The following is a 19960-nucleotide window of genomic DNA, read 5'->3' as shown; positions in this document are numbered from 1 at the left end:
GTTTTTCTTGTTTTTGTACCGTTGATGCAGAAAAATTGCTGTACATTTAATATATTTTATACAGATCTATGCAAGAACTGGAGAATTTTTCACTTGATTACTCCAGCAATCAAGTTTAAATCTGAGCAGTGGTACACGGCTAAATGCTGCAATGTGCCCTCCTCATTAAATCTGGCCATCTCTTTCTCTCTTGCCTTCTCTCACTTCTTCTTATCTCTTGGATTTTTCCTCCTTTTCTCTCCTCCTGTTCTTTTGCTGTGTGTGTGATTCTCTCTCTTACTCTCCTCCTGTGCTCACTTGAACCCCCGCCCCATCTCTCTCTGGTTCATACACACACTCTCTCAGACTGTGTGTGGTGGCGTGCATGTGTGTGGGAGATCTGCTGTTTGTGCTCCGAGGTTCCTGACTGAGGATGGTAAGTCTCTTTCCTGCCTTCCTCTGGTGCAGACCCTGTTTCATGCCTGTTAGTATTGATTTGACTTTTTACTGTGCTATAGCATAGGTGTGCGCTGTATGACTGTGTGTGAGTCGATGCAGTGTTTCTCTGCACACATATGTGCACAACCAAAGCAGCTTGCGTGTGTGTAAATAGGGTTAACAAGGAGCTCCAGGAAATGAGAGATTGAGGCACAAGACAAGAACAAAGCGAAAAACCACAGTCATACACACACACACACACACACACACACACGTAATGTGTGACTGCTGTGTCTCTGCAGTGGTGGAGCTGGAATGGGTTATGTAAAGGAAGCCAATATGGCAGCCCCATCTGGCCCTTTCTTCTTCTCCCCATCTCTCCAGCATTAAAACAGCGTGGTTTGTGGGGTACTGTAGTGGTGTTACATCTGTCAGTACTAATGCTGATGTCTGAATTCAGTATACAGCATATTGATTGAGAGGTATATGCAGATGTTGCTCTATTGGCAACGTTTGGGACAGTTCCACATTCGACTAGAGTTGCATTTTGCCCCATGATCCTTACTGGTTGTTTTTTTGACAGGTTACCCGGTTCCACATTCATGCTGCCACGCACACTAAATGCTGTAATTAAAGCTGCTTTGTGAAGGCAATTTTAGGTCTGGCTGGTTATTTTAAGGTGACTGTAAGATGACGGTAATAGCAACTATATGCATTAAGTGTGCCTAAACACACTTGATAGAATGATGTGTACGCATTTACGTTTTTCCCAGCTGTAGCCAGTTTGACCAATAACCTGTACAATTCAAAAGAAATGTGGGAAATATTAAAAACATACAACATGTGCTGATGTGCATGGGTGTGAAAACCCTTAACCTAAAACTTTTGATTTAATAACAGCATTCAGTCTTATCAGGAAGGTGTCATTTAATCTGCGTTCTGATTGCCGGCTGGGGCTCAGTCGTTGTGTGTCAGTGTGGCAATGACCAGGCCCCCCTCAACTTTCCTCATCTCTCCTCATTTCCAGTAAGCATAATCCTTTCTGCTGCTTTCCTGTTTCCGTGGGGGTTGCAGTGTATTCTGAACACGCGATTTGGTTCCACGTCTCCTCCGTCATTCTTTCTTTCATCACGTCACACCACAGCCCCATGACAGAAGGAGTCTCCCAGCATGACAAATGTAGGTTTGGCCACTCTTCCTTGCAATAATCCCAAATCTGTCATCTTGCCAGGGCATCTCTTGTGCATAGCCCTCTTTTGATGAACCTACAGATGTGGTTCAAGGCTCCTGCTGGACCATCCCAAAACATAGATTTACTTCAAGGGAAGCCATCGGTTTGTTCATTTGGAAATACAGTTGCAAGAAATAGTATGGAATTCTATGGAATTCTGCATAAATTGTTCATAAAGTGTGATCTGTCTAGACACAACAACAGATAAACTAATACCAAATAAATAATTATATGTTTTCATGTTTTTATTGAGCACACAATGTAAACATTCACAGTGAAGGTGGAAAAAGTTGGGGAACCCTTGGATTTAATAACTGTTTGACCCTTCATTGGGTCAACAAATCCTTTTTATTACAGAATTGTTTCAGTTCAGCAATATTCTTGGGGTGTCTGGCATGAACCGCTTCCTGATGTTCTCATGCCACAGCATCTCAATTGGGTTGAGATGCCACTTCAGAAGTCTTTTTTTTTTTTATTTAAAATAAATCTGGAAGTAGATCACCGCAGCTGTGAGCATCATTACACCCCTAACACCAGCTGATGTATGATCATGCAGTTTACACAAAATTCAACATGATTTACATTTAGGTGAAAAATAAGTGGTGAAACAAATATATTTTAATGCATTTCTTCATTGAACAGAGACAAATGAAAATTAAACCAGATGATTCAGTGCCAAGCACCAGTGTCCTCCAGGCAAAGTCTGTAACCACGCAGCTATGCAGAGACCAAAAACTAGTCAGCGTCCGCCTTCAGACTGTGGGCCCTGACTTAATAAGTCTAACTCTACAGAGGCGATGTGAGATGTGTGGTTTGGTGTGTGTGGTGTGTACGCATTGATCCCTGACTTTTGTCAGTGAACATGATTTTATTTATTTGTAATTGTACATTGTAAATTGTTTTATGCTGATAGCATCTTAACATCACCTCCCACCAGCTATTTAAATACTTTAACCAAATGTTTCTTTCTTGACTATGAAGCTGCTTTATGTTGAGTACACTGTAGATCTATGCAAAGCTGTGTTGTGAAAACCCTAATGCTAGATCACTTCCTCTCCCAGTAATATCATCATATGCTGATGAATTCTGTCCCTGCTTTACATCTGTGGCTTTACATGAGGAATGTAAATGTATGTCTGGATCCAGTTCATTTGTTGAGTTCAGAGGCTCTTGTTAGCACAGTAGTGTAGCAGCAGTCTGAATGGGATGCTGCAGAAGTCTCTCCTTTAGGTGTGAGCATATGTGCAGAATCTGTTCATTCATGAGAGCCAGCCATGGTTTGTCTTGGTTTAGGTCATCCTCTTGGAATGTGAAGTTACAAATAATCTAACCAAAATGGAAACTAAATTGCAGTTCTGGGAATACTGTGATCATCACAATATTAGTGATCTAATGTATGTCATTCTGCAAAACATAAATGCCAATATTTCCCTGAATATCACCATCTGGAGTGAATAATTGGTTGGTAATTAAAACAATTAAATATAGTCTATTTGCATTAATGCTTAGAAAGTCAGCTGAACTGAGTTTTTGAGTGATGTCTTTGCTAATAACAGAACAGAACTGCTATCGTATTGATTGATGAGAGTTGTGAAGACCAGGCAATTCACAAATGCTTTCATTGCTCAAATGTTTTGTCTAATAAAAAAAAAAAAAAAAGCAGTATAGCATTCTTGGCCCTTTCAGATCTGTTGCAGTCAGAATTGGTGATTGTGGTGCCACAGAGAAACCAAATATTTCTCAGCTCCTGCAAGTCTTCTGTCATTGGTTGTCTTTAATGCTTGTGTTGCTGGAGGGCCCTCCAGGTCTACAGGTGACACAGGTCTGTCTGTTTGTTGGGGCTGTGAGCTGCTTTTTTAACGCTTTCTCTTCTTCTTCCTTTTCCTTTCTCGTGGTTCCTAGGCGCGGCTCCCTTCCTGTTCATCCACCTTAAGCATTGCTGAGGTATTCCTGCATGCTGACTTTGCCTTTTTTGGGTCTACATGAATACAGCTAGCACCTCTCACCTTGCTATTACCAGTTGTCTGCTTGCATCACATCAGCACTCTCTGTCATGCACCTCTCTCTTTGTCAGGGTACTAGACAGAGTAAATAAGTCACACAGTATCTCCACAGTAGCATACACTGCCTGTCCAAAAAGAGGTCTCCACCTGGATTGAAATATGTAAGAGCTTCCCGGTGAACAATTACTGCATGGATAACATCATTATGTTTCAGCCCGAGCTTCTCAACAAATAGCCATCACTCCTCGTGGTTAATCTGTTTCAAAAGGGTCAAATTATTGGAATACAATCAAAGAAAACATCAGAGATTGTAGAAACTACTAAAATCGGTTTAAGAACTGTCCAACACAGTTTTAGAAACTGAAAGGATAGTGGGAACCCATCATCTTTAACCATTGATTGGCAATCATTGAAACAATCAAATGAATTTGTAAAATATTGAACATTTAAACTCACTGCAATGTTTAACAGTGACATTACAAGCATTTCCACACATCTGAATGGACCTCCAAGGATTAGAACTAAACAGCTGTGTAGGAAAACTTTTGATTTGGTAGTTTTTTTATTCTATTTATTTTTGTTGCTCTTCTTCCTTCCTTGGTTGGACAGGCATATTGTCGTAATCAATGTGATTAATTGTCACGTGACACACCACAACACAGCACACAGTGTACACAGTGAAATGTGGTCTCCGCATTTAACCCATCCCCTGAGTGAGCAGTGGGCAGCCATGACAGGCGTCCTGGGAGCAGTGTGTGGGGACGGTGCTTTACTCAGTGGCACCTCGGCAGCTCGGGATTCAAACCGGCAACCTTCTGATTACGGGTCTGTTTCCTTGTCCCAGGCAGCCCAACCTCTGTCCCAGGCAGCCCAAATTTGGACAGGCAGTGTATAAAACATTAAACTTTTTTTTGGTTTCTTTGTTATTCCTCTGGATCACGTAACACACATGTCTTTGGTTAGCCTGAGCACAGCGAACATCATATTTTTTACCTCAATCTGCCAATATGTTGTATTCAATTATACAATCAAGTCCTTTATTCAGTGCTCTCATTCCATTTATATTATATATGCATGGTCCATGTAATATGAACTAATTTATATAGACGCTCATTAAACTGGCATGATACAATCATGCATGAACATGTTTACACAAACAAGCATATATATACTTGACACTTGAGGTGCAGAGTGTTACTAAATGTATTACATCAAACAGCAATTCAGTGTAACTACAGAAACACTGATCATGTCTTTAGACAAATTAGTATTAACAATGGCAAAAATATTTTTTGATGATGACTAACTATAAGAATTGAACGATAAATATACACATGCACATCAAATGCACATATACACATCAGTCAGTCAATATAGAGCTTTTTAGTATAGAGCTTTTTTTTTACAGTGTGTACTGGCTATACTGAGTCATATTTAAAAACAGTGCCCAAGACACCTAGTAAGCAAGCCAAGGTCTGGCAAAAATTTGGCTGGCCCGTGTTATCCTAATACAGATTTGGTAATGGTGAAGGGAGTAGGAAAAATTTTAGCTTATATTTAAATATTGAAACTTTGTCTGATACTCTTTGGAAGGTTGTTTCAAAGCTAATGGGCTTTTTAAAAATGCTTTGTGTCCAGCAGTGACTTTACATACATGGTGGACTCAAGTAAACCTTTTCCCAAAGAACAAAGGGAATGTGGTGAGTTATGAGGGGATAGTAAGTTATTAAACTGTATGGGACAATGACCATACAAAGCTTTATACATAAGAAAAAGAATCTTAAAGTAAGTCCCGTATTGAACTGGAAGCCAGTACTAGAATAATGTGGTCATATTTTCTTGTGTGTTAAGACCCTGGCTGCAGAGTTTTGAATAAGTTGGAGCCTGTGCTGTGAGATAGCAGAAACCAGAAAACAGTTACAGACAATCAAATAACACATCACCATCTCCCAAATTATTTACTGACATAAAACCAAAGAACCAAAGAAAAATCCAATCTATGTTTAGTTAGTCCACATCTAGCACCTTCATTACCAACACTTATAGCATCCTACTGACTAAGATGTATATCCACATAGAAAATGACAGTTTCCTCTAAGACTATGAATGAATTGTCTAAGAAGCAGCCTTTACAGTGAGAATAACAAAGGGCCCACCATGGAACTCATTGCTTTATCCATTTTAAGCATTTAGCAGATGCTCTTATCCAGGGCATCTAGACAGACATATATGCAAACAGAAATAGCTGCACATGTTGCGCATGGTGACAACGGAGGCGTTAAAGGAGTGGGGTTGCTCTCGATAACTGTCATGTAACCGGATTGCACTTTGTCATGCCTCTACCCTAACATCTGTCCAGTTAGGGTCATTGAGACACAAACCCCCTGACCACTCAGGGCTATTCCTCATCAGATTAAACTGGAAAAGGGTTGGCAAAGTAGAAAAAAAGGATGCATCGCACAGCATTAACATCCTCTCTGTGAGCTGCTGGGTGGGAAGTGAATAAGGTTTACTTCTTGTCTGGGTCCTCCAGTCGGCACTATACAACAGACAGGCTGACAGTGGTGCTTGTTGCATTGAGAAAGAAACACTTCTCTATGAGACTGAAACTGTGAGAAGAACAATGACAACTTCCCACGGATTACACGGGCCAGCCTGTGCTCCCCATGCGCACTAGTGAGCATGACCCTGTCACTGGGTCAGTAGCTTTCTTTCCTCAGACCACTTTTGGTGGATCCTAATAACTGTATTGTGTAGGTCCAGGAACATTTCAGAAGTCAATAACTTACAATTATTACTGAATAATGAAAAACTGATCATAGGAAGAAGCCATGAATGTCCACATTCTCATTTCATGTTCCTCCAGTAGGGTGAACTTCCTTCATCAATAAACTGTCTGTTTTTAACAGACTGGAACCATGTTTTTGTTTAATAAGATTTTGTGTTCATTCTCACTTATTTTTGTGTGTGAATGTTTAGCATTTTTTCATCAGCTGGACTATACTGATGTTAGCAGGCATGTGTGTTAAGGTTCACATCACAGAGGGCCTGATGGTTACATGCTAAGTGCTACATCGCAAGCATTAGATCATCGAATGTAGGAACATGACAGTGCATCTGATGCTCTCCACAAAAACGTAGAGCTGAATGTAGCACAAAGGAAAATTGGAAAGCCATACACACACAAAATGAATCACCAAACATGACTGTTTTTTTTTACTTTTTTCTAATAAGATCGTAAAATTTAATAATAAAAGTATTATTTATAAAAGTAATAATTATGAATTTGATTGATGCAGTTTGGGCAAGATATCCAGAAGTAATTAGTTACATTACTTGTTGTTTTACTATATTTACTTTAATGCCCAGCTTGCCGTTGCCTATAAATATTGATGCAACAAATCAAAAAGCATTCAACAACAACATCATTTATTTCTTATATAGCCCAAAATCACTTACAGTATGTCTCAACTGGCTTTGACAGGCCCTACAGTTGACACCCCCCACACTTGACTCTTCTGCACACAAGGAAAAACTCCACAGAAAAATCAGACAACGTATAATTTTTCAGCAAGTTTTGATATCAAATGCTTTAATGCATTTGGTATATTTTACTGACAGGAACAACAACCATTTTTTTGCACCTTTGACAGATGCTACACATTACACATGCCTGTGTTTGTACAGTTGGTATGGAAAGTATTCAGATTTTTCACTTTTTGTTATATTGCAGCCATTTGCTAAATAAGTAATTTTTTCCCTCATTAATGTACACACAACACCCCATACTGACAGAAAAACACAGAATTGTTGACATTTTTGTAGATATATTAATAAAAAAACTGAAATATCTCATGGTCCTAAGTATTCAGACCCTTATATTTAACTCAGTTGTTATCCATTTCTTCTGATCATTCTTGAGATGGTTCTACACCTTCATTTGAGTCCTGCTGTGTTTGATTATACGGACTGAACTTGATTAGCCACACCCCTGTCTATATGAGACCTTACAGTTCACACTGCATGTCAGAGAAAATGATAATCAGGAGGTCAACTGAACTTTTTGAAGAGCTCAAGAGACATTGCGGCAAGGCACAGATCTGGCCATGGCTACAAAAAAATTCTGCTGAACTTAAGAGTCCTAAGAGCACAGTGGCCTCCGTAATCCTTCAACGGGAGATGTTTGGGATGACCAGAACCCTTCCTAGAGGTGGCTGTTCGACCAAACTGAGCTATCGGTGAGAAGGGCCTTGGTGAGAGAGGTAAAGAAGAACCCAAAGATCACTGTTGCTGAGCTCCTGAGATGCAGTTGGGAGCTGGGAGAAAGCCCTCCACCAGTTGGGGCATTATGGCAGATGGAAGCCTCTTCTCAGTGCAACACACATGAAAACCTGCATGGAATTTACTGAAAAACTCCTGAAGGACTCCAAGATGGTGAGAAATAAGATTCTCTGGTCAAGATAAAAGTTTTTTTTGCCTTAATTCTAAGCGATATGTGTGGAGAAAACCAGGTACTCCTCATGTCCTGTCCAATGCATTCTCATTTTATGTTCCTCCAGTAGGGTCAAAACCACAACACCCTTCATCAGTAAATTGTCTTTTTTTTACAGACTGGAAACATGTTTTTGTTTAATAAGATTTTGTGTTCATTCTCACTTATTTTTGTGTGTGAATGTTTAGCATTTTTTCATCAGCTGGACTATACTGATGTTAGCAGGCATGTGTGTTAAGGTTCACAGCACAGAGGGCCTGATGGTTACATGCTATGTGCTACTTTGTAAGCATTAGATCATCGAACGTTGGAACAAGACAGTGCATCTGATGCTCTCCACAAAAAGGTAGAGCTAAATGTAGCACAAAGCAAAAATGGGAAGCCATACACACACAAAATGAATCACCAAACATGACTGTTTTTCTTACTTTTTTCAAATAAGATAATTATAATTATTCATTTAATGAATAGCAGTTTGGGCAAGATTTCCAGAAGCAATTACAGTCCCAACAGTAAAGCATGGTGATGGCAGCATCATGCTGTGGGGGTGTTTTACATTTACAGCATTAACCAGACGCCCTTATCCAGAGCGACTTACAATCAGTAGTTACAGGGACAGTTCCCCCCTGGAGACACTTAGGGTTAAGTGTCTTGCTCAGGGACACAATGGAATAAAGTGGGATTTGAATCTGGGTCTTCTGGTTCATAGGCGAGTGTGTTACCTACTAGGCTACTACAGGACAACTGGTTGAAATCCATGAAAAGATGAATGCGGCCAAGTACAGGGATATCTTGGATGAAAACCTTCTCCATAGTGCTCAGGACCTCGGACTGAGTGGCTTCACAACAATTCTGTGACAACAATTCTGTGGTAATAGACAGGGTGACCCTATTAGTATTTTGCTTTTTGATATTGTTATCGAGCCCCTAGCCAAGGCTATCAGGTTGAGTGAGTCAATATTCGGGGTACAGGTGGAAGATAGGGAGCACAAAATTTCCCTTTATGCTGATGATATCCTGAATATTCTAACAAGGCCACATACGTCTGTCTCTAACCTTGAGATTTGTTGGATAAGATTTGGTACCTTTTCTGCTTACAAAGTTAACCTTGCCAAGTCTCAGGCTATGCCAGTGGACATCTTGGATTTTGCCCCTGCTGTTTCAGTGTCTTTTCCCTTTTGCTGGTCTCCCTCAGGTTTTTTGTACCTAGGAATCCATGTAATGCTGAATCTCAACCATCTGTTTAAAACAAATTTTCCCCTTCTTGATGCAATAAAATCCGACCTGAATCGCAGGGCTTTCTTGCCTCTGTCTTGGCAGAATGGCTCTTGTTAAAATGAATGTGCTACCTAGGCTACTCTATTCAAATCTAATGTTCCCTATTTTGTTAACCAATAAGGTGATTAAGGTTCTGGAGGGCTGGCTATTTATTTGAAACAAGAGGAAACCTCAATTTAAAATGGCAAAATTACAGATGATTCGCGGGCCTAGAAGTTCCTAATGTTAGACTCTATCAACTTGCTGTACATCTCAGGGTGAAAGCATATTGGTTCAAATCTGATCCAAGCTCCATCTGGTTAGATATTGAGTCCTCACAGTCCAAATACCCCTTATGGAACTTTGGAACTTATGGAACAACTCGGACATTGCTAAGGACCTTTGCTGTAACCCTATTAATATAGCTTCAGTCCAAGCGTGGAGGTCTATTTCGAGTTTTGGTGGGCCGGTCTAACAACATCTCCCTTTACCCCCATTTTAAATAATATAGAATTTCTGACTGTTTGGCTTTTCATGGCTTTAAGAGGTGGTAAAATTGAAAGACCCAACCAGAGCCTTCAATTAAACCCAATTGAGCATCTCTGGAGAGACCTAAAAATGGCTGTCCACCAACGTTTACCATCCAACCTGCCAGAACTGGAGAGGATCTTCAAGGAGGTATGGTAGAGGATCCCCAAATCCAGATGTGGATTGAGCAAAGGGTCTGAATACTTAGGACCATTTGATATTTCAGTTTTTCTTGCAATATAGAGGGAAAAATATAAGGGTGTCTGAATACTTCCGTACCCACTGTGTGCATGTGTTTGTATACTGAGATCTGTGTGTGGGTGAACGTGATTGTCCTGTGGCTTCCTCCAGGCCTCACGGCGGGAATTCAGAGCACACCTTGATGAAGTCATCACACTCAAGTCAAGGTATTCTACCTTGGACCAGGTAAAGAGCAAACCTTCTTCCCCTGTATTCAGCATGCAGACAGAGCACCATCTAGGTTGCAAAAATAGAATATTGAGCAAAATATTAAAGTCTCAAAAATAGAGTTAAAAAACAGCAAGTCTCTTGCATTTTTATTTTGGCCGGTTCTTGTTTTGGTCGTAATTTGAGTCTGTTGTACACGTGTGGCTGCCCAAAGTGCTCCCTCTCTGCAGCATGCTGACAGCTCACGCCTGCCCATGTGATGATCAGCCTGTGCCTCTATCCAGGCTTCTTCTCTCTCTGTCTCTGTCCATCGTGTAACTCACACCTTTTACACTCATTCATTTGCATAACTGGTTACAGTATACAGTATGTGTGTGGGTTTGTGTGTGAGTGTTTTTGTGTTTAAAATGGAACCAGGGAGTTTTTGAGTGGTAAAACGTCTCCTTCTCAGTGCTTGGTTAGAAGCTTGTCTCTGCCACCAACATGTGTGATCTCATCTGTCACTTGTCACCTCTTGCTATTCTTTTCATATAGCTTCCACCATGGATTATGTGTGTCACTGAGTCAGTGTGCAATATTAACAGATCATATGATTGTGTTTTACGATAGTTCTTGATATATTTTGTAGGGAGTGTGAAATGTGTCCGGATCTGTTTTTAAAAATTGCTGCAGAAGGTGATGTCTGAGCTTTTGCTCTAATATTTGAGCTCTTTATATGAGTTAAGATTACAGCTGGACTACTGATGTTTGAAAAATCAGATTTCTGATTAACCAAATAACATTGTTCAAAATGTTTATAGTGACTCTTTCAGGCAAGGGTGTGTCCTATGGTGTGAAATAATTTTTGGAGCACAAATTCTCCTTTTCAGTTATAAATTGGGGACAAAAATACAGAAACAAGCATAAACGGAGGAAGCAATGGACCTTCAACAACGACTGACTGTTTATTAGTAATTAACAGTATTAACGTGGTTTGTGACGTTGCCTCACACCACTGAGGTTGTGAGGTCCAGGTTCTCCCGCCACCCAAAGGCCTGTATACTAGGTAAATTGGTGACCCTAAAATGAGAGGTGTAAATGTGGGATATTTGTGCCTTATGGTGTGTTGTGTCCCAGGATGGACTCCGGCAGCCATCATTCTGAGTAACTAGTAAAGGATAGTGGGTTAATGGACCACAAATAGAATAGGTTATATTTATGCCATTTGTGCCACGCAATAGTTCATTTATTTCCTTTGTGCAAAGGTACGTTAGTGATTTCTGATCAGATTTTTGCGTATAAAAGTTGAGATTGCTGGTTTAATGCCCACTTCTAACTTCACTCATCGTCCATCTATGGGTTTTCTTTTCTCTCTCGCTCTCTCTCTGTTTTGTTCCTCTTTTCTCTGACACACAGACAGGCACACTGGGAGACATGTGTGCCTTGCTCAGTCTTTGCTGCTTGCTGTCCTTTTTGTTTTGCCTTTCTATTGTCTCTCATTTTGGCTTTTGAACGTTGCCTGGGGATTGATGGACTGATGCTTGTGCTGACTTTATCTCCAATAGCTCCAGTGTAGGTTGGAGGGGCTTAAAGATGATCGCAGGAGCCATAGGACCTTCAGCTCTCGAGTAACTATCCCTTCCTCCCTCACTCTTTCATGCTCTTCTTTTCTGGAGTCTTTCTCCAAGCACAAAATGTCCACTCTTGCGTCTGGAAGACTGAGTTCCTCTCACTTATGGTCACTTACTTACTTTTGATTTTTTGTCTCTGTCTTCCATTTGTCACAATCTTCTTTAATAATTCACATTCTTTTTTCTTTTTAAATCAAAACATTTACACATATTATATATCGGTTTAATACATGTAATAATTATCAGTAGTCTATTATACTATATTATGTGTACTATAAAGATTATACACTATAAATATATATGATTGTACTTATAATATCTGTTTGAATGATTTGAATATTTAAAGAGAACTTAAAAACAGGATCTCAAAACAAAATTCAGAGACATGCACCACACACCAGTGAAAAGGAATAGTTAGGGTAGGAATGGATAATGGATAGGCTTTTATAGATAATTTAGAAGCACATGAAACGTCGTCATTAGGACTGAGATAAAGAGACAAACAAGGATGTAGCGCATCTTGGTGGGCTAGAGGTGCTAGGACATTGTAGAGGTGTCATGTAACGTATTATGTGTTTTGTTCTTTCTCTCATTCTAACTTTTTTGTATTGGTCCTCAGTCTTTGCATCAGTCAGCTGGTTGTCTTGGCATGCTGGATTTCTTTGGATGCCTTGCATATGCTGCCATAGTCTGTACAGGACTGACCCACTTCATGATTTTTTGTTTTTAGTCTCTGTTTGTCCCTTACTTTCTTCTCCTCCCCTGGCTGTTTGGCTGGTTTAATGCCCAGGATTTGCAACGGTGTTAATTTATTTATTTATTTATAATTATTCATTTTAATATGTAAGGAAATTAAGTGTTGTCCAAGAGAAACATGCCAGGAACTTTAACGTTTGTTTTTGGTGTGCATAGTGTCATTCACCGTCATTCGAGCTTTTTATGGCTCAGGCAGAGATCATACACACAGAATCAGTCCAGAGAGATTTGTCGGCTCAGAACTGGATTTTATAGCTCTACTAGAAGAGCTTTGCAAGAAAAATCCCAGTAGCACCGTGTGGGGAAGCGCGAGTATGAACGAGCGTAGAACTGCGTGAGAAAGATGATTTTTATGATTTTTGGCAGGTGGAGTCATGACATGGGTATTCCCAGGTTCAATTTTATTAGAGACCAGGATATCTGTACACATCAGTGAATGCTGTCCAAGAACAACAACAAAAAACTGTGCCATTTGTGCTGATAGGCTTTCTTTTTCCCACTAGAGTTGTGTACAGGAACATCTCTGAGCTGTAATATATGAGAAAAATGTATAGCATTTTATAATCTTACTCTGCCCACCTCTTTCCTTTTTTCCACCACCCTCTCTCTGCTTGCAGGTGCAGTCGCGGTGCAGCAGCAAAGAAAATATTCTTAGAGCAAGTGAGTTACCTTTACGCTTTACACAAATCAATCAGTCAATCAATGTTCATTTAAATTGTAGACTGCTAAAAAGTACATAGCATGAATGAGTTACAGCTTATTAGAGCACTTATTGAGCAAGCCAAATGTGACAGCGGGAAGGAAGAACTCCTTGAGCAATAACAAAAAGAAACCTTGAAAAGATTTCATTACAAGGGGAACATTTGTCAACACAGAAGGTCCCTTGTGGGTAATCCACTGAGAAATAAAGGATGATTTACTGGAGGACAACATACAGATGTTTGAGTGACCAATAATTAAATAAAGGGGCAGTATAGTTGATCTTGGAATAGCTATAAACCACAGGGCAGAGTAGCAGTAGTAGTACTACTAGTAGCAGGTTGTCTTTTTTATCATATGCACACATTAAAAGTACCTCCAAGGACATGGTGCAACACAAGATCAGAACAGAGCAGCACAAAACAGAACAAACAGTGCAAACAGGAACATTAAAACTAAACAAGACAAGAACATGTTCGGTGCAAATGGCAATGGCTAAAATTTAGCACAGCAATAAATGTCAATTTGTAGTTTGTAGCAGGACATGACAGAGATGTTTCAGTTGGCATGGAGGAAGAAACTATTCCCATTCCGTATGCTACGGAACCTTTTTCCAGATGGTATGCTGCTGTCTTTGTGGATGCTGCTTGTGGTGTAACTGTCTGTTATATAGGAGTGAGAGACTCCAGTGATCTTCTCAGCAGTTTTTACAATCCTCTGGAGGGTCTTACGGTCCAAAACATTGCAATTCCCATACCAGGCTGTGATACAGAAGCAGAGAATGCTCTCTATGGTCCCTCAGTAGAACATGGTGAGGACTGGAGATGGAATGTGTGCTCTCCTCAGTCTTTGCAGGAAGTAGAGACGCAGCTGGGCCTTCTTGGCAAAGGAGCTTGTATTGAAGGTCCATGTGAAGTTCTCCTTGATGTGAACACCAAAGAACTTGGTGTTCTGGACTGTCTTAAAATAGTAAAGTCAAAAAGGTGCAGCAACCTTCTTGGAATTCAGTCTTGGTCCTGTGGGTGCAGCGAATTTACAATATTAATTACCATAGATACAGTGCATCCAGAAAATATTTACACATTTGTTATGTTAGAATTTTACACACAACATAATGACAACATGAAAGTTTACCTGAGGTTTTGGCAAATTTGTAAAAAAAAAATTGCCTTAGCTCAATTACAACCTTTGGCAGCAATTACAACCTCAAGTCTTTTTGAATATGATTCCACAAGCTTGGCACACATTGGCCAGTTTGGTCCATTCCTCTTTGCAGCACTTTATGGTCATCTCACTATATACAAGTACGCAGAGAGACGAGATTGCAAAGCTCTGGAGATTCACAATGTGCAAAAAAGCAATCTAGTCAATATTCACATGGTGCAAATGGAATAACACACAACACAAAAACATGACAAAGGACATTGTGCACTGACCCATAAAACAGTGCAGGTCGAGACAAACTAAACAAACCAGACAGACAGTTAGCAGCAAAATGACAATATATCATTATGTGTATGTATTTAGTATGAAGTGTACATGGTATATGAAATGCTATGATAATAATGGCAGTAGTAGTGATATGACATGATATGATGACCATAACACAGCAGCACAGTGTGAGGTAGTGAACGACTAAAGTGCAAGGTTTAATACTGCAGTACTGATATTCAGTTTGTAATGTGCAGTTTGGGAGGGAGAAAAACGGATTCAGATGTGGTTGAGGTGACATATTGAGGAGCCGGACAGCCTGAGGGTAAAAACTGTTCCTTAACCTGGCGGATCTGGCACTGATACTGCAGTATCTTGTTCCGGAGGGCCGGAGTGTGAAATGTTGTAATGCTGCAGGCCTTGCGGACACTGCGCTTGTGAAATGTGTCTAGTAGTGGGGGCAGAGACATCCCAAGGATCTTCTCGGGCTCTTGTGGTCAGAACTGTTGCCGTTGCTGTACCAGACAGTGAATCAGCTGGTCAGGATGCTCTCGATGGTTCCTCTGTAGAATGTGGTGAGAATGGGTTGGGGGAGGCTCACCGTTTTAGACTCCGCAGGAAATGTAGTCTCTGTTGTGCTTTTTTGATCAATGATGTGGTGTTGCTCTTTACAATCTCCACCACTGAACTGTTTATGATTAGTGGGCTGTAGGCAGGATGTGATTTCCACAATGGTCTCCCTTGTCCTATGGACATTCAGAGACAGATTGTTGTTGTGGCACCATGCAGATAGCCGTATGCTGACTCACCATCCCTGCTTATTAGTCCCATACCTCTCAAGCTCTATCAGGTTGAAGAGCCATTTTAAGATCTCTCCAGAGATGTTCAATTGGATTCAAATCTGGGCTTTGGCTGGGCCACTCAAAGATGATCTTTTGATATCTTGGTCGTGTGTTTAAGGTTGTTGACCTGCTGAAAGATGAACCAAGTGCTCTAGAGCAGGTTTTCATCCAGGATGTTTCTGTACATTGCTGCGGTCATCTTTCCCTCTATCCTGACTAGTCTCCAGTTCCTGCAGCTGAAAAACACACATTTGTGAGTGAAAAAGGAGACATGTCATTGTGTGCAACACCCGAGAAGTGTTATGGGATGGTGCTTTACTCAGTGTCGCCCCTTCAGTGGCACTTTGGCGGTTCAGGATTCAAACCGGCAACTTTCTGATTACGGGTCTGTCTCCACTAAGTCGACCACTGGCCCACAGGTAATGGGCCATGGGCAGTGTTTTTTTCTATTTACATGGAGTATAACCGTGTGAAAGATCAGAGTATGCAAAGGCTTGAAAACAAACCCAATATATGCTGCCTGTTTTCACTGATCATTTTGTCATCAGTGAGCTTGATGATGTGGTTTACAATGTGTGTTGCTGCACAGTTGTGGGTCACCAGCATGAGCAGTAAAGGGCTGAGTACACAGCTCTGGAGAGAGGAATTTAAGCCCAGCAGTCTCAGCTTCCTGTTCGGATTCTGAGGACTGATGGTGTTGAATGCTGTCCACAAACAGCATACTAACATAAGTGTCCTTTTTCCCAGATGAGCAAGGGCCAGGTTTAAAGGTTGGGATGGTATGCATCAGTATGCATGCCTACGTGAAGTGATTGTCACTTGTGATACACAGCAGCACAGCACATGGTGCACACAGTGAAATTTGTCCTCTGCATTTAACCATCACCCTGAGTGATCAGTGGGCAGGCATGACAGGCACCCAGGGGGCAGTGTGTGTGGGGACGGTGCTTTGCTCAGTGGCACCTTGGAGAATTGGGATTCGAACCGGCAACCTTCTGATTATGGTGCCACTTCCTTAACCTCATGACGAGGTTCTCTAAGCACTTCATGATGATGGGTGTGAGTGCAGCAAAACAATAGTCATTAAGGCAGGACACTTTGGCATGGGGATGATGGGTGGTGACATTGGTTCTCAGAGATGTTGAAGCATTTATGAAGACATCTGGCAACTGTGCTGCACATCCTCTGAGATACAACCGGGGATGTTGTCCAGCAGATTTCCATGGGTTGACTCTAAGCACAGACTTCTTCACATTAACCATGGTCAGACATGGTCATTGGTAGGTGGAATGGACTTCCTTGTTGCTCTGTTTTGTGCTTGGAACTGTGCATAGAAGTTGTTCAATGTGTTTCATAGGGAGGCCTCACCTCTATCTGCTAGTTGGGGCTGCGACATTTTCCTATAATGCACACACTAAAAAGTTAACAAAAAATTCATTAAAGCAATAATAGCATTTCAGCTGTATTAACCATTCTTTGAAATATGGGTGCTACAGCTAATGGAATAATGAGTTTGTGTTATGTCAGCGTTTGTCTTCTAACACTGATGGTTTGTCCAATTTTTTTAACTATTTGATCTTTTTCTGTAGAATACAGCTAAATACAATTTAGAGCAACTGTCACGCTGGGCTGGACATGGCGATGAAGGAGGACGCATACGCACGACGTCACAGGACAGAGGTTTAATGCATAGTAGACAAGACAGGGGAACATCACCACGCAATGACCTGACGGCGAACAGACAGGAACAGGACAGCTTTATACAATTCTATAATTATACACAGGTGAACACGATCAGGGAACATTGCACAAGACTAACATGAAACTCCGGTCCAAACTCCGGACCTGGAGTCACCCCTGCCGGACCGGATCATCACAGCAACATTTAAAAGGCATTTTCATAATATGTTAAACTATTTAGACAGTTATTGTATGCATAGTGTTGTAGGTTTTAGAAGATTTCTGCTTCAGTAAATGTCATGATCATACAGATTAGATTAGATTAGATTAGATTAGATTAGATTCAACTTTATTGTCATTACACATGTACAAATACACGGCAACGAAATGTAGTTTAGGTCTAACCAGAAGTGCAATATGCAGCAAGTGCAGGATACAGGTCAAATAAGTTATGTGTATACATAAAGTGATATGTACAGGAAGAGACTGGATAATATTGGATAATATTTACAGACGGGTAAATATGAACATATGAATAAAAAAGTGTATAATCAGAATTCTATGTACAATGTTGCACAATAATGTGCAAGATTAGGTAGTACAGTGATTATCAGGAGTGTATGGGGGGGGTGTTCCTAAGTCTGCTGGTTCTTGTCCGTGGTAGCCTGAACCGTCTGCCCAAAGGCAGGAGAGAGAACAGTCCGTGGGCCGGGTGGGAGGAGTCCTTAAGAATACTGCGAGCGCGACGCAGACAGGGCTTCCTCTGGATTGGAAGTGGAGTCCCTGTACACAGCCCTGTGGTACACCAGTGCTGAGCATGACGCTAGTGGAGCAGATGTGGCCTGACCTTACATGCTGTGGTCTGTTGGTCAGAAAGTCCATAATCCAGGTGCAAAGTGAGGTATTAATGTCCAGGGCTCTAAATTTAGTGATTAACAGTGTTAAATGCTGAGCTGAAATCAACAAACAGCACCCGTGCATAGGTGTTTTGCTTGTCCAGGTGTGTGAGTACAGAGTGCAGCGCTATGGAGATGGCTTCCTCTGTGCTCCGGTTGCTACGGTAAGCAAACTGGTGTAGGTCCAGAACTGGTGGGAGAAAGTCCTTCAGATGTCCCAGGACTAACCACTCAAAGCACTTCATAATGATGGGGGTGATTGCTACAGGGCAAGGTTAAGAGTTTTCAGTTGACTTCTTTGGCACTGCGATGTGTAGCAGATATCTGTGAAAATGTTTGCAAGCGTGTTAGCACACTCCTGTAGCACCCATGTATGTTGTCTGGTCCTACTGCTTTCCAAGGGTTTACTCTTCAGAGGGTCATCCTGACATCTCCCATGGAAAAACTTGGTCGTTGGGAGAAGGGGTCATCTTCCTTAGTGGCTCCCTGATGTCTGACTAAAAAATTGTGCCTCAAAGAAGTCGTCATCTGGCAGGGAGGGGTCACTGCTGCAGGCCTGTAATGGTCTGGATTTCCAGCCAAATGTACCATGTGTCCTTGTGAAATGACTGTTAATTTTTTAGCATAAGCTTGCTTTGCCTCCATGATAGGTTGGCTCTGTACAAATAAGCAAATAAATAGTCCTAGAAATAGAAAAAAGAAATGTCTGTATATACATAAAATATATATATGTGTGATATAGATATACACAGATGTACAGTGGGTAGATATCACAATGATACACTGCAGCACAGCACACGGTTGAAGTGGAGGATGTTTGTGCCTGCTGAAGTCTATCACAAGCTGCTTTGGAGGAAGTCTGGAAGTAGTTCCGCTGGCACATTTTGACTGGAAGGTCCATGAGTCTCACCAGGTTGCGCAGCTTTGCAGAGAACTAGGGTTTGTGGTTGGGTCAAGTAATGACGGTCTTGGAGACAATATACTTGCTAATGTAGCTGGTGACTGAAGTTGTGTTCTCCTCCAAGTCCACTGAGTGGTCATAGGTGGCTGCGTGTCCAACATCTCCCAGTCTGTGCAGTCAAAGCAGTCCTGGAGGGCAGAGAGGACATGTTCTCACCACTGTAATGGCTGGCCTGAACTGCTTGTTGATGGGTCTGTAAGCTGCGGTGAGAAGTATGGAGATGTGGTTTGATTGTCCAAGTTGGGAGAGGACAAAGTCAATGTTCTGATTAAATTATAGCAGTACTGATTTGAGTTTTGCATTGTTGAAGTCTCCTGCGACTATGAAGCTCTTGACACACAGGCCACCGCCGTGCCTCTTACCCGATCAGCAGGTATCTCTGTTAGCATGTCTAGCTGGATAGTGGAGTTTGCGATGCCATCGTGCATCAAATAACCACCTTACAAAACACCAAAACATAAATATTTTTGTCACGGGTGGGCTGGACATGGCGATGAAGGAGGACGCATTCGCACAATTTCACACGACAGGGGTTTAATACAATCTTCACGAGACAAGGGAACATCTACATGCACAATGACCCGACGGTGAACAGACACGAACAGGATAGTTTTATACAATTATATAAATATTCACCAGGTGAACACGATCAGGGAACATTACACGAGACCAACATGAAACTCCGGTCCGGACTCCGGATCCGGAGTCACCCCTACCGGCCCGGGTCAAGAAAATTTTTACAAAAAGTG

At 41.3% G+C, this 19960-nt stretch overlaps 1 protein-coding gene across 11 annotated transcripts in view; it reads left to right on the top strand.

The window, feature by feature from the left end:
* LOC114791861 (gephyrin) overlaps positions 1 to 19960 on the top strand; it is a 109890-nt gene that overhangs the window by 65939 nt on the left and 23991 nt on the right. For 5 of the 11 annotated variants that reach the window (XR_003750053.1, XR_003750054.1, XM_028982355.1 and 2 more), the window contains exons 9-12: positions 3551 to 3592; positions 10280 to 10354; positions 11881 to 11943; positions 13320 to 13362. Coding sequence is in view for 9 of the 11 variants with exons in the window: in XM_028982355.1 (XP_028838188.1) it covers positions 3551 to 3592; positions 10280 to 10354; positions 11881 to 11943; positions 13320 to 13362 (223 nt within the window). In the remaining 2 variants the exon portion in view is untranslated. The remainder of the gene's footprint in view (positions 1 to 3550; positions 3593 to 10279; positions 10355 to 11880; positions 11944 to 13319; positions 13363 to 19960) is intronic. The other 6 variants (XM_028982358.1, XM_028982359.1, XM_028982362.1 and 3 more) reach the window with 4 other exon arrangements.

The sequence above is a fragment of the Denticeps clupeoides genome, chromosome 6, assembly GCF_900700375.1.
Source record: "Denticeps clupeoides chromosome 6, fDenClu1.1, whole genome shotgun sequence".
Classification (NCBI taxonomy): domain Eukaryota; kingdom Metazoa; phylum Chordata; class Actinopteri; order Clupeiformes; family Denticipitidae; genus Denticeps; species Denticeps clupeoides.
This window is presented reverse-complemented; position numbering and strand designations above follow the sequence as displayed.